The sequence below is a fragment of the Idiotropiscis lumnitzeri genome, chromosome 9 (genome assembly GCF_059441095.1).
Source record: "Idiotropiscis lumnitzeri isolate Australia: NSW breed Sydney's pygmy pipehorse chromosome 9, RoL_Ilum_1.0, whole genome shotgun sequence".
NCBI classification, from domain to species: domain Eukaryota; kingdom Metazoa; phylum Chordata; class Actinopteri; order Syngnathiformes; family Syngnathidae; genus Idiotropiscis; species Idiotropiscis lumnitzeri.
In genome coordinates this window covers 4,127,382-4,141,221 of record NC_142399.1, presented here as the reverse complement: position 1 = coordinate 4,141,221, position 13,840 = coordinate 4,127,382, and the positions used below count along the sequence as shown (strand labels likewise).

Here is a 13,840-nt window from a genome sequence, read left to right as displayed (position 1 = left end):
CACCCGAACTAAATAACGCATTTCAGACAAGATGCAAACGTGAAGAATAGAAATACAATCAATGGTCATCTTTTTTTATTTTTGAAGAAGTATGTTATTGCGTGAAATCCCAGATCTCGCCGATTAAAGCTTTTGTGTAACTTGGAAAGTTAGTGTGTTTTTTAAGAGGGTTTCAAGTGTTCTTTAATCGGCCTGTTATGTTTCTCCTGCAGTTTGGCGCTCGTGTGTGAGACGCGATTGCGTGCATGACCTCAAAAGCTGCTCAGGTCGCCCGTGGAGACGCTTGGCTCTGCGCCTCCTGCGTGCATGCTCAAATCGTCATATTTATGAGCGTGTCACTTTTTCTGCTCTCAGAGAACACAGGCTAAGCACTCAAGTCACATGGAGTTCATATGTTGTGCAGAGACGTAAATACAGCCACGTGCTTTCACTAAACTTTCAAAGAAATACGAATATTTCATGATTCTATATAATATTAAATATAATTCTTCTTTTTGTAAAAACAAACATATGAGCAACACGTTGATTTATTAACCATTAAAATGCTATACTCAATTTTTGTAATGTATTTGGATCAGAGATACTACAATATATTCAACATGTAGGATATAGGTTAACTGACGTTTTGCCTTGAGGTCATCGTTAGAATTCATTTTATTTAATCGTTTGAAAAACAATGCAACTATTCAAACAAAGGTAATGTAAATGAAATACATTACAAGACTGTGCTGTTTTAGCAATAATGCAATGCCAACGCATAATTATTCCTCGGTCATTGTATTATATTACAACCATAAAATACACCACGTACAATTGCAATAATGATGACTAAAGTACAATAAAGTAAACAAAAGCACAATAACAAGCAAAAAAGGTTCATGAACAAGTACATTTTAAAGTGCAAATTTCAAAAAGTATAGAAGTAAGGGTATCCAGCCTGACATAACCCTATAACGGGCCTTGTTTGTCAAATAATCCTCTGAAAAATATTAATAACGCAAAGAACTGGGCGTGCCTTCTAGGAAAGAAAAAAAGAATGAAGTCTTTCATACACTGTTCACCAGAAGCAAAAGTACACTAGTCTGTGCTTTAGGAAAAGTGCAGCTACTTGTCTAAGAACAAATTGCAAAAAAGTACAGTTGCTGATTCAACTCTGGTGCTAACAATAGATATGAAAATTCTACACCCCCCTGTTCAAATGCCATTTTTTGGCCATGTATAAAAAAGGCCAAAATAAATAATATATAAAGGTTCTCCTATATTAATGTGACCTATGACCTGACATCTCCATTGAAAACAAATGAAATCTTCTTGAGAGGTGAAGTAAAAATAAGCAACTGAGAAGATGTTATTCTACAGATGTGCACACGAGCTTACAACTGAGGATGTGTTCATAATTAACTAGTCATATTGAAACCCGTAAATTGGAGTCACACTTTGCACCTTTTCAAGGAGCGGGTAAACCAAGTAACAAAACATGCTGGGTTTATGACAACTACTGCAAAAAAATAATAATAAAATACTTACCTTTGAGTGAATCAGATCTCAACTATAGTTGACAACACAATCACATAGAAATTTGATTTTTTTTTTGTTTTCAATATCTTTAACCATCCCTCAAAAATATTTATTTGTATCCAAAGACCCGATTTATTCGATCGCATTTTCAGTCAGATATCCGAATGCCTAAATATTTGATAGTTTCAGCTTTAATAGAAGCTCAGAAATGAATTATCAAATAAAGTACAAATAACTGAATAATTACGTAAGGTACTTCTTATTCTCATTACTTCCTTGACGTGGTGCGCGAGGGTGGGGAGTACAAGAGGGACCGTTGATTAACCCCCCCCCCCCCCCCCCCTTACACCCCACCCCCCTAGCCTCTCACTAGTGCTGCGTATGTGCGCAATCGTTTCGGTGCGCAGCTCCCAAAAAACGACTCAGATGGGCGGGAGTTGGGGGGGGGCGTTTGGTTGGGTTGGGTGGCGGAGTGAGACAAGCGGACAGGAAGACAGATCGTGAGGAAAAAGGTGCCCAAGCTCCACCGTGATCTGCATATACACGCCGGGAAGAGTTCAAGCTTCTTTCGAGATGCAGGCAGCACATCCACGATCGTCCTGCTGGTGGCTGGCATCTTTGCTGCTGCCAGTCATCTCCACCTCCTCCTCTTCTTCTTCCTCCTTCTCCTCGTCCTCCTTCCCGACGTATCAGAGATCTACAGTCGGCGGGTCTCGGGCGGGCTTCCTGGGAAGGACGCTGGTTCTGCTGGACGTCAACACCCGCAGTCCCACCAAAGTGCTCAGCGACAACTTTCTCTCCCTGCAGCTGGATCCGTCGATTATCAGTGACGGCTGGCTGGTCTTTCTCAGGTACGTTTTGTTGGATATTTTTAAGAAAAGTTTAAATGGTGTTCGTTTATGTCGAGGAAAATGAAAACAACCAGTGCGTAATGGATTTATTGCATTTGCACATCGTGTAAAAAAAAATCCAAGCATAGTTCGACACCTCCAAAGAAACCTCTGGGTCACATTTGCAGAAAATCGCCCAGGATTAATTTTGCATTATGTGCAGAATAGTCTCGTAATTTCCCGAATTTTGCAGTTATGTCACTTTGTTGAGACAGGAGTCTGCAAGGTTTATTTTGAAGTTGAAAACGTAACCAAAAAATATATAAAATAATCAACACCAGCCAATGAAAAAAATCTTTTCATATTCAAAAAAGGAGTGGGAAGAAGGGTTATGAAATCCTCCTCCTCCGTGTTCTGTTAATCGTTTTTACTTGACCCTACTCGCTACTACTAGAAATAAACAACATGCTATATAATGATATACTGTTTAAGAGATACTATAAATTGACACAGTCAGTAAAAATATAACAGCCGGGCATGTAGCAAATAATTAATTATAAACATAATAAATGAATGATCAGTTACACTCTCTTATGTTTTATGTAGCGTGCGTAACTCCTCCAATTACATCCCTGTAAAAATGCGCTCAACAATATATATCACGGATGGAAAAAGTAATAATTAAAAAAAAGAGCTTACATTTTTGGCAATACTCTACTAAAACAGAACAATGACAGATATGACACACTTGTCTTCGGCGAAAAGTTGTAAACGAAAATAAAATGTACTATACTATAATAAAGATTACTGTACTACAGACCAAGACATGATATACATTGTACGTTTTATATTTCAATTACTCTGAATTGTGGTCGTACTTTAGTTCCATTGATGGCCATTAACACACCTAGATGGAAAAAATATTGGAAACATTTATATAAATATTTATATTTTATAAAAACAAACATAATATAAACGGCAAATAAAAATATATTTAAATGCTTTAAACGTTAAATGAATGAATTTCCTATTTAATTTGCAATAAAGACTTTATCAATGCACAATACAACACGCCAATTGAAGTATCACAAATTGTCGCTTTACAAAACCAAGAAGCGAAACACATAATGCGTATTTTATTTTTTATTTTTTTTCTGGCACAATAACCCGGAAGAACTAATTGAAGTGTGCCCACAGCTCCAAGCGCCTCGTGACTTTGGCGAGAGGACTGTCTCCAGCTTTTCTACGGTTTGGCGGTAAGCGGACAGACTTTCTGCAGTTCAACAACCAGAAGAACCTGGCTAAATACAGAGGGCCCGGGCCCGACTACTACCTGAAGAACTACGACGACGGTAAAAACAAAAACAAGAAAACGCACACTTGAAGTTTACGTCGTCACTTTTAAACAGCGCTATTTCGCTCATTTCACGTTAACTCGACCAGACTGTAACCTGCTCGAAATTAATTCCCCCCGTCAAAAGTAATTTACTTTTACGCAAGTCTATTTTCCGTTACATGCAGGTGTCGGTTTTTAAGGCCCCACAGTAAGCATAAGTTGGCACAGTAACTTGTCATGGTTGCCTCGTTCATGTATTTGACATCATTAAGATGTGAATGATATAAAAACACGTGTATTCTTTAAATAGTAGTTTACAACGTCTTCCAAATGGTGTCAATTCATGCAAACGAAATGTAGGCAGATAGTTTAAAAGTATCTTTAATGGTTAATACCGTATTTGTGTGGGAAATGTTATAATGCTTTTAAAACAGTTGTCATGTTTACAGTACTTTAAAATTTGCCACTGAGATATGTTGTACAACAATAGGAACACATATTCACTTTCACCAGATAGTTTTAATATGATTTATTGTCAGCAAAAGTGGCGACACTGTGGAAAAAATGGTTAGCACAACTGACTCACAGTCTGGAGGTTGTTGGTTTGAATATGGCATTTTTGTGTGGCGTTCCCCATGTATTACGGCTTCCTCCCACACTCCAAAAACATGCATGTGAGGTTCCTTAACATAAACCTGTCTAAAGGTGTGAATATGATTGGTTGTCTTAATGGGCTGGCAAACCAGTTCAGAGTGAAGTCAGCTGGGATTTTTTTCCCCGTTGCAGATATAGTTCGAAGTGACATTGCAATGGACAAGCAGAACGGTTGCAAAGTGGCAAGCCACCCCGATATGATGCTGCAGCTCCAGCGAGAGAAAGCGGCCAGCACACATCTCGTCCTGCTCAAGGAGCAATTGTCCAATATCTACAGCAATGTAACAATAACAGGTAGGAGATTCCACGCTCACTCGCATGTAAAGTAAGGCTTCAGAAACATTACTTCTGTTGATTTAACACATTTTGGGCCTTGATGTATGCACACACAGAGCGTTCAAAGCCAATGTAAACTGTCAGCTTTCAAAATGACAAATGCAAATTGGGAGAGGAGGAATGTGGAGGGTGAATAGCGGGGTGTTTCAGCTCTGTCTAGTAAACACACTGATGTTTCCGCCTGTTTAAGTTAACACAAGTTGACCACAGAACTCGGAGACCCCGTTTTTTTGGGCTGGCTGCCTTTCTTGTCTGTTTTTATGATTGACTGCAGTGGAAACTCGGAACTGCGCAAGATGAGAGATTTGTCTGCAGAATTGACTGCAGTCTTTGGGATTATTCAAAAACATGTGTGGTGTTGCATTTATAGCGGAAACATTTTCATGGTGACTCTTTCGGGTTTGTTCACTGCACTTCATGGCTGTTTTCGGAAATGCACTCTTTATCCCTAACACTACTGAGAGTGCGAGTGTTCCCCGAGGCAGTACGTGCTCCCTTTCGATGAATTAAGGAATGTACCCATGTTTTTGTTATTGTCACCTAGTAAGACTGAGTTGCATCCACGCTACACGAATGATAAATGAGATCATGTGAGTTAGACAGTACACAGTTCTGACCGCCTGCATCGGATCAGTAATTTATTTTGCATTTTATGCAAATCTGGGGTTTGATAATGTCAAACACAATCTCGTACACTCCAGGGAGGTTCTGTGCTGCCATCGTTAATAATCTGGATTTTCTCAGCATATACATCGGATTTTTCATCAAAATGTTATCAAATATTTTTACATAGTTTGGGTATTTTTTTTTTTTTTTTTGGGGGGGTGCTATCAGGTTTTCCACATCACTTTCCGTATATTGAATGTTCATCAGCATTTTATTTTTTTTTGGTAAGAAATTTCTGGTTTGATTGTTGTTGCCCAACCATTTTTATGACTAAGGCCAGAGGGTCGAGGCCGGAATGGCTCCGAGATCGCAGCTTGAGAGCGGGTGACTGACCTTCAAAAAAGGGTCGAGAGCCCAACTCTGTAAGCGAAGTAATTACAATGACTTTGAAAAGACAAATTTTGATCAGTCCCTCCCGTGACGAGGGAGTGGAGTGTGCGTGGCAATGTTCCTCATTATTTGTGGGCAGTTTTAAGTTAATTACTTCCGTACTAACTTCTCAGAAACAAATTGATAAAACTGAAAATGTGAGCAAAAATCATTTTACTGATTTGAAAAAAAAAATATATAAATTGAGCCTGTTGTTGAAAAATGGACCAACTGGCTGATCGCTTTTAGTTTTATACAGCAATAAAAACATGTTCACAAACGCTCCCGCTGGCAGCGCTTCACTATTCGAGAAGGACTTCTGTAAAAATTGGCAATTATGCCTTATTGTTCTGTATTCCTGCACCCAGCACATATTTGGGGTTAACAAAATTGACGCTACAATTTCTTGCCTGCGGAGGTAGTACTCGAGGTGTAACAAGTGGAATGACACATCTCTAAGAATATTTGTGAAATTATATTTAACAGCTAACACCGTCGTCTTGCACTTAGTATTAAGCATTTGCGGCTCTTCTGACAAGTGTTTTATGCGTGAGACAATACAATTCTCTAATACAACTTTATTTATGTAGCGCATTTCACAACAGCTGGAGCTGTAACACACAAGCCACATGTGTTGAAATTACCGCTCATCCAATTATCCCGTTGTGGGAAGCTGTGTGCAATTGAACACGCTTTGTTGTTTTATGTAAAGGGCGAAGGTGACTAAATTCTGGATCTTCTGTTACCGCTCTGATGTTTTTGAATGATGGAGGCTAATGATTTCACAATGCATGCAACTGTGTGGCTAAGAGAAGAAACAAAGTGTCTCCACAAAACAGTGTCTGGTCCAAGAGAAATGGCCCACAATGCCTGTAACAACGTCAGTGGTCTGTAAGCAATGAAAAATGTCAGGATCTATTGAATAATAGACCACAAGCGCTCAAAGTTAATGTTCTGTTGCTTCTCATCCTTAAAAGCATGCAACATGACTGTGTGTGTGGAGAATGACCTTCCGGAGATGTTTTGGAAGCCAAACGAAGCTTACGAAAGATATTTTGAACTCCTGGCTTCAACTAACAAGTACTTGGTGAAAGCAAATCTATAAATCACATGCTTGTTGAGTGTAAAATGATTACATTCATAGCCTCAAGGTGGATTGATAACAAAATTAATTGTGGTTGTCTCTTTGATAACTGATAAAATATGGAAAAAGGGGCGAAACCCAATTTTGCCTAAGTCATACTTTTGAGTCTTAACTTTTTACTCGAGTGATGTTTGAAATTATGATTGATTTGTATGACAAAGGGAGATTTATGAGTTAAAAAAAAAAACATCCAATGATTTATTGTATTTTCATGGATTTGATAACAGTTCAGTCAGATAAATCCCTCCCGCCATTTGCCATTTTGTTTGTCGGATTTTTATTTCACGATATGAATGAATCAATTGACAACTAAATACGTTATTTCACATTTTATTTGGTTGTTAATGTTTTGATCAGTTATTTCATTGGCATCATACTGTTTTGTGTGATTTTCACAACAAAAAACATCTTGATACACCTCATAAAAGTTGTCATTTATTAAGTAACAGCGATTGTTTGGTTTGATTGTTATATTAGCTTTTTTTAAATCCGATTTTTGATTTATTGTATTTGTGTTTTTACACGTTAGCACATAACATGGTACACAGATAATTACATTAAAAATGGCAAAAATAAGGGGGGAAAAAAAAACCATCCGATTTTTGCCATTTTCTTTGTTCTAAACAAATACTGTAAAAGAGTTAAATGTACTGCCTGTAAATTATTTCTTTATTATTGCCAACTATAAGGGACCAAAACATTTATTCGTGATTTTTTTTTCCTACCAAATATCGAAATCGCATCCTGCAACATGTTGAACCTTTCACAGTTCCACTGTACAATAGTGAAGAATTTGGGCTAAAATACCTTGAAAGTGTCGTGTGAGTAATGAGATTGTTTGCTCAGAGGTCATATTATATGTATCTCTTAAATCTGTGTAAACAGGCTTTAGTGTTAAGACCTCACATCTTTGTGGTGGAAAGAGTAATAAGGGTCAGGGATTAAGGGAGGTGTTTAAAAATGGTCTGCTAACAATCAGCCTAAATCCTATGCGTGTGTGCGTGTTTGTGCGTGTGTGTGGGTGTGTGCGTGTGTGTTTCGACGTGCGCGTGAGCAGGTGTTGTTTTAAAAGTCAATTTTTAACAGTCTTGCTCCATCTCATTTCCACTCACCACTGTTTGACTTTTGACTTCGGCTTGTTAGAGGCAGAGCTATCAACAATGGCACACACACAAGGTCACGGTGGGTGTCATCGGGTCATTTATTTTCCAGTCCCCCCGCCCCCCATCTCAAACCTCTTCCCTAATTACCACTCATGGCTTTACTGTTATTGCTGCACTGTATATTGTCATTTCATGTGAAAGTCTTGTGTTTATTTGACTGGCCAGTGAATGAGGTGATCGGTCTGCCGACCGGTCACCTCAAAGGCGGCGGCGGTGTGTTTAAGGCTCAAAAGATAACCTTGTGGAATCTCGGAATTTTGTGTTCTGTTATTCTCGTTATCCGTCAATATTTCAGCTCAAGGAAATCTCCCATGACCACAGCAACCTGTGAACCAAGAGTTGTCACTTGTTCTGTGCTCTCCAAATTTCTACAAGACATATAATATATATTTAATCATAATTTTGTTTTAATAATCAGACAGCGAGGTGCTACTGTGCTACTTATAACGTAGTTCTGGTTACAACCGTGTTATAGTGACGACTAACTTTTAACAACAAAATATCAAGCAAGCAAGCAACAGTTTTAAAGCCCACTGCATGAAAATATGTAGTTTGGTTGTAAGAGAAATTATCGTCAAGTCAACCTCTCAAAGCAGGCTAATCATTAGAAACCTTTATGCACCGAACGTCTGACGGCGAGTGTGTTGGCACCCTGGTTCAAGTCTCAAAATAAATTTGTTGGATGAGTCATAGGTTGGCTTTATATGCTGGCAGATGTCCGTGAGCATTTAGCTACTTTCCTTTTTCTCTCGTTCTCAGTCTGATCTCACAACCATGGTATCATGTGACATAAATGTTTACAGCCTTTAATCAGTCGTTAGTTTTAACTAAACATTATGCGGAGGACATCAGACACCAATGCTCGAGTCTTGATGTTTGAACTGACACAGAAATGCAGCCATCAACGCTTAAAAGCCTGATTGGCGAGAGTTGTTGGACTAAACCGAAGAGGCACATGACGAGAATGACAATTAAGCTTTACGAAACACGTGGCGCTGAGCATCTGTGTGAGGTTTGTAAGTGAAGCAGTCTTAATTAACACCAGTTTGTGTGATTCATTCCTTTTGTGCACCGTGTGATTTGTAGGAAAGATAATGGCATATAAAAGTTTCATGTCATCTAAACAGGACATGCTCATGAATAGCTTGTTCAATTCCCGCTGTAGTTGCCCTTCCGATGATGACAACAAATATTTGACCAGTGACAGATAAGATTGAAGTTAACACCAAGCATAGAAAATGGTTTAAAAGAAAGCAGCATGTTTAAGAAAAACTGGGAAAATATTCATTTCCAAAAGAAAGGTCGAGGGAATCCAGTGAACATCTGTGGAGGGCTGGAAAATATTGTCTTCAGAATGAACTGGCTACTCAACGGTCACATGGACCAATCATTCTCATTTTTTTTTGTTTTTGTTTTTACACAATGAACACAAACGCTTTTGTAAAAGTCAGTATCCATGCTCAGACCACGTTGTTGGTTTTCTTGTCAGATGCTAAGTTAGCGTTCATGTGCAAACCAGAAAAACCACCACTTTGCTCAGGCGCGTGGTAACATATTTTTAATCTACCATCGCTGGTTAGAACGTAGACTGGATAACACGTTAAGAAGTGTGACACTTGGAATGTTAGTTTAGCTTGTCTGTATTTTCTGATCATGGAGAACTGCCAAATACTAACGCCACATGTCAGAAACCAACTGGAACATTCTCGTTTTGTGGTTTAAGATGGCCGTTTTTATTTCATTTTAAATCGGAACAAATTGGATGGAAACCAACCTCCTCCAGATTGTGTTCAACCTTTAAGGTTCCAGCGTATTAGTTGGGATGTACTTTTTGCATGTCAAGATGGCGGTGTTCACGCTGTCCACGTGGCCTGCACAGGTCCAGATGTGATGGATTTTCCTGGTTCGGAAGAATACCTACAGTGTTTAAATCGCAGAGGGAACCGATATGTAATTCCATGTGTTTGCAATATGCTCTGAGACAAGTGCCCAGCCACCTGCAAACAAATGCCATTTTAATGGCGTAATCTATGGGATGTTTGAAAGCATTGTTTGGCCTGACACTCGTACACCACATTTGTCTTCCGGGAACAGATTTTGTGTCAGATCGCTTGCTGTTCGAATGCATCGATGCAGTTTTCAATGAAGGATTAGACATTTTTCCCCACAAGAATGTTGGTACTTCGTGTTTGTGTTTCCAGGTGTGGGAGTGCAGATGTATTATGACGGCAAACAGGACTCCTTCGTTAGCAGTGATGCACACATTTTTTTTTTTTTGATTGAACACTTGCTAATAATTTTGTGTGTTCACTAAGCATTTACTCCTAAGCCTGATGATTGATGCAGTTTTATAATAGAAGAGCCAATCGAAAGTGAATCATTTTGTATCGCTAACATGATGAGAAAACTATGGTCTTTCTGCCAAAAATGCAAAACTACTGGTTTAATTTCTGATGATCAGTCCCTGAATTTATTCAGGAGGTTTTTCTTTGTTGTTGTTGTTGTTGTTTTTAAATCACATTCGGAATTTTGCTCCTGCCAAAACAAAGTCCATATTTTTCAATAAACTCCAGAAAATGTTGCTTGCACAAGAGCTTGGCTTGTTTCTTGTCAGGCCACTAGTGTATTCTCCTCTTTAATCGTCTTGTCTTCACTCGGAGCATATGGCTGGTTGGATTGTTAGACCTTCTCAGAGGCCATCTATCACTCTGTGGTGTCCTGCTGGGTAGGAAATTCACAGCCAGCTTTCCACTCGCTAACCGAGGGAGAAAAAAAATAGAAAAAGAAGAAAGGGAAGAAATGGAGCAACAGCAAGGCAGTTGAGAAAATATGTGTTATGAAAAGAGCATCAATACAAATAAAACAATTGTACTGTATTTTGCAAGGCATCCAGATAATGTCAAATCTGTCTAGTTCAATATTTTACATTGCCACCCAAAAGCACATTCAAATTTAGGCCAGAGTGATGTGGAATTTTTGTGGCAATGGTGATTGTGATATAAAGTAGAAACAAATTATGATAACTGGCCAATTCATTTTAATTATATATGATGAGTATAGTAACTTATTGGACCATTAATGTTAACAACAACAAACCTGTGAATTACAAGCAGAACTACACGTGCGACTGAATTGTGTTATGATGAAGTCATTATAAATAAATAAATGCATAAAATAGTTACACATTTTAAGTACAGTTTGTTTTCCAAACTAGGTAGAACATTTGTCTTTACCCGATTTTACGGTACACCCTGCACTGGCGAACACGCCAGTGCCTGTCTGTGGCTACCAAAATCGAAAAAATCAGCCGCAATGTTATGACGAATGGGAGACAAATTTAATTAAAAATAAGAAAAAAATCTTTGTTAAAAGCATGGTTTTGTGCAAATTGCGCAGACAAAAATTTGCACCGAAGCACTTCAACCTTCGGGTTCCAGAGATATGACAAAAAGATGCATCATGCCTCATTTACATGCGTGCACAACCTTCAGTTAGTCGGGGCAAATTGTCAACACACTTCATGCATGTGGACAAACTCTTTTGATAAACTACATCACTGCGGCTTACTGCAATTGGCATATCGTCAAATTGTATTCATGTATGAACATTTTTTGTCAGTTTGTGCAATTGTATGATTGGGGATTTTTGAAAATATGCGTGACAATCAGTATTACAGGTGTAACAACTTAGCTTTCAGTGATTTCCCTGATAAAATACGGCCAGTCTGTATGAGTTGGCAGCTTTGGTGCTGTATCAGCTGCAGCCTACTGAATTGATGAGCGTGATGGGACAGAATGATAGATACACAGGGAGGAAGCGTGCCGAAATGAAATACATTAATAATGAATATCGACATAAATAAAAGTGATCTCTCTGTGTCTTCGATAGGAATTTAAAAAAAAAAATTTTTAAGTTGATATAACAACGCATTTTCAGTTGAGATGTTTGAAAAGCATGGTAGTGAATTAGGGCATATCATATATTCCGGACAGAATTCTATTTTAAATTAAAAAATAAATAAATAAATAAATACTTGAATTGAGGTAAATTTTATTTTGGCTTTTCGGGATCAACAACAGATGATTTCTTTTTGGTATGAATCACCACTGAAGTTATTCTTAAAAGATTTATTAAAATGTAACGTCAGATGTGTTACCAAATTTTTTTTCTGCGACGTTTGCCAATGTTTCTTTGTTGTCTATTTGGTATTCAATATGGCTAAAATATTTTGTCATTACAGAAAAGGGAGGGGACATATGAAGAAATAGTCACGTAACTCTTGAGAGATGAGATCCTCATATGTTGGACGGGTTCAGAAGGAACATGATCTGACAGCGTGCGAGATGAAACGCCTTGACATTTTATGACTGCATGAGAGCGTAATGTAATTCGCTTGAGTCAGAGGCGTGAAGAACAAAATGGCAGAGGGAATACACATTTTCATTTCCGGTGGCGTATTCCGAAGATATGCATTCCCGAAGGGAGCATACAAGACTGCTTTGCCGTGGCCCAAGAAAGTGAAGGATGCAAACGAAACCTTTCGCTATGAGTGGCTCGAGCTGACACCTCTAAGCAAGAGCAGATGTAGTTTGACTTAACTTCACTTGGCTTTGTCTGCTCCCCTGGAAATGCAGACAAGCACTGAGTCTGGTGCAGCCAAAATGCCCGGCTTGCAGCATTACGCGTCTTGATCTGCATCGTTGTTTCACGTCCAAATCCGAAGAACCAAAAGGAGAACACATCAATTCAGCCAACTCAACTCTAAAGTGATGCTGCAGTTGATTATGTTGTCATGCAAAAGTCTTAACCCTTGTCTTCTTCCTGGTGAATATAACTATTAGTTATTAAACCGTTTGATATGATGCACTTTTATTCAAGCATTGCACAGCTTGTTCCTCTTGAATTCAAATTGGAAGGATTCGTAGTCAGCGTGTACAGCGTGACGAGCGAAATTTAATTTTTACACAACCTCATCTTCTATCGGTCAGTAGGTAGCTTAGTCTCACTCTTTATCACTGCACTTTTTTGAAATCCCCGAGATGTGACAAAACGAGAGATTCTCTGGTACCGACACACAAACAAAAAAAAAAAACGAACAAGACTGGAATGGTTGGGGAAATATAACGTTTTTTTGTTTTTTTTTGGACAAGTTATGCAACCTATAAAAAGCAGTGTTTCTTCTTGTTCCTCAACTGTTGATTGGCTGCATATCTTTTGCTCTCAAGCCAATTATGCTGCGTTAGAATTGCAAGCTGTCGGGAAATGGAAATCCATGTTCCACCGTGTTTTTTGTTAGCAGCTGAAAAGATTGGGTCAGATGGTTTCGTTTTAGATGGACTTTGATGTTTATTGTGTCGCGATCAGCTTCATACAAATGCGACAAATGCGTTGATGATAGCGGGCACTCCGTGTTCATCTGGCTTGAGTCCACAAGTTTCCAACTCGCACGGTCATCATGGGTTGGAACAAATTCTGTTTATGCCGCTCAACTTTCTGCAATTGTACAACAACAGCTGTTGGAACGCTTAGCTTTTAGTACGCTAACTTCTTTCTCTCTGTGCTTCAAAGCTGTTAGCACTGTCGTTGTGTAGGGGCGTGTGTGTGTGTGTGTGTGGGGGTGTGTGCGTGCGGGGGTGAGGGGGGGTGTGTGGGGGTGTGTGTGTGTGCCAGCAAGTTGACTTACTGGAGAGGGATCAAATCAAACGCGACTGTTGCGTTCCAAAGGTTCTATAAGTAATTAATATGCCATGCAGTTCGAATAAAAGAAAAATTTGAAACTAAATCATCTCAAACTCCGTTTGTAGGAAATTTAGGATTATGAGTT

At 38.8% G+C, this 13,840-nt stretch overlaps 1 protein-coding gene across 2 annotated transcripts in view; it reads left to right on the top strand.

The window, feature by feature from the left end:
* Nucleotides 1-1,993: 1,993 nt before the first annotated feature.
* Nucleotides 1,994-13,840, top strand: part of hpse2 (heparanase 2) — a 39,356-nt gene continuing 27,509 nt past the window's right edge. Inside the window, exons 1-3 of one of the 2 annotated variants that reach the window (XM_088305617.1) lie at nt 1,994-2,369; nt 3,546-3,700; nt 4,471-4,632. In XM_088305617.1, the coding sequence (XP_088161743.1) occupies nt 2,092-2,369; nt 3,546-3,700; nt 4,471-4,632 (595 nt within the window). In that variant the 5' untranslated portion in view covers nt 1,994-2,091. The remainder of the gene's footprint in view (nt 2,370-3,545; nt 3,701-4,470; nt 4,633-13,840) is intronic. The other variant, XM_088305616.1, reaches the window with a different exon arrangement.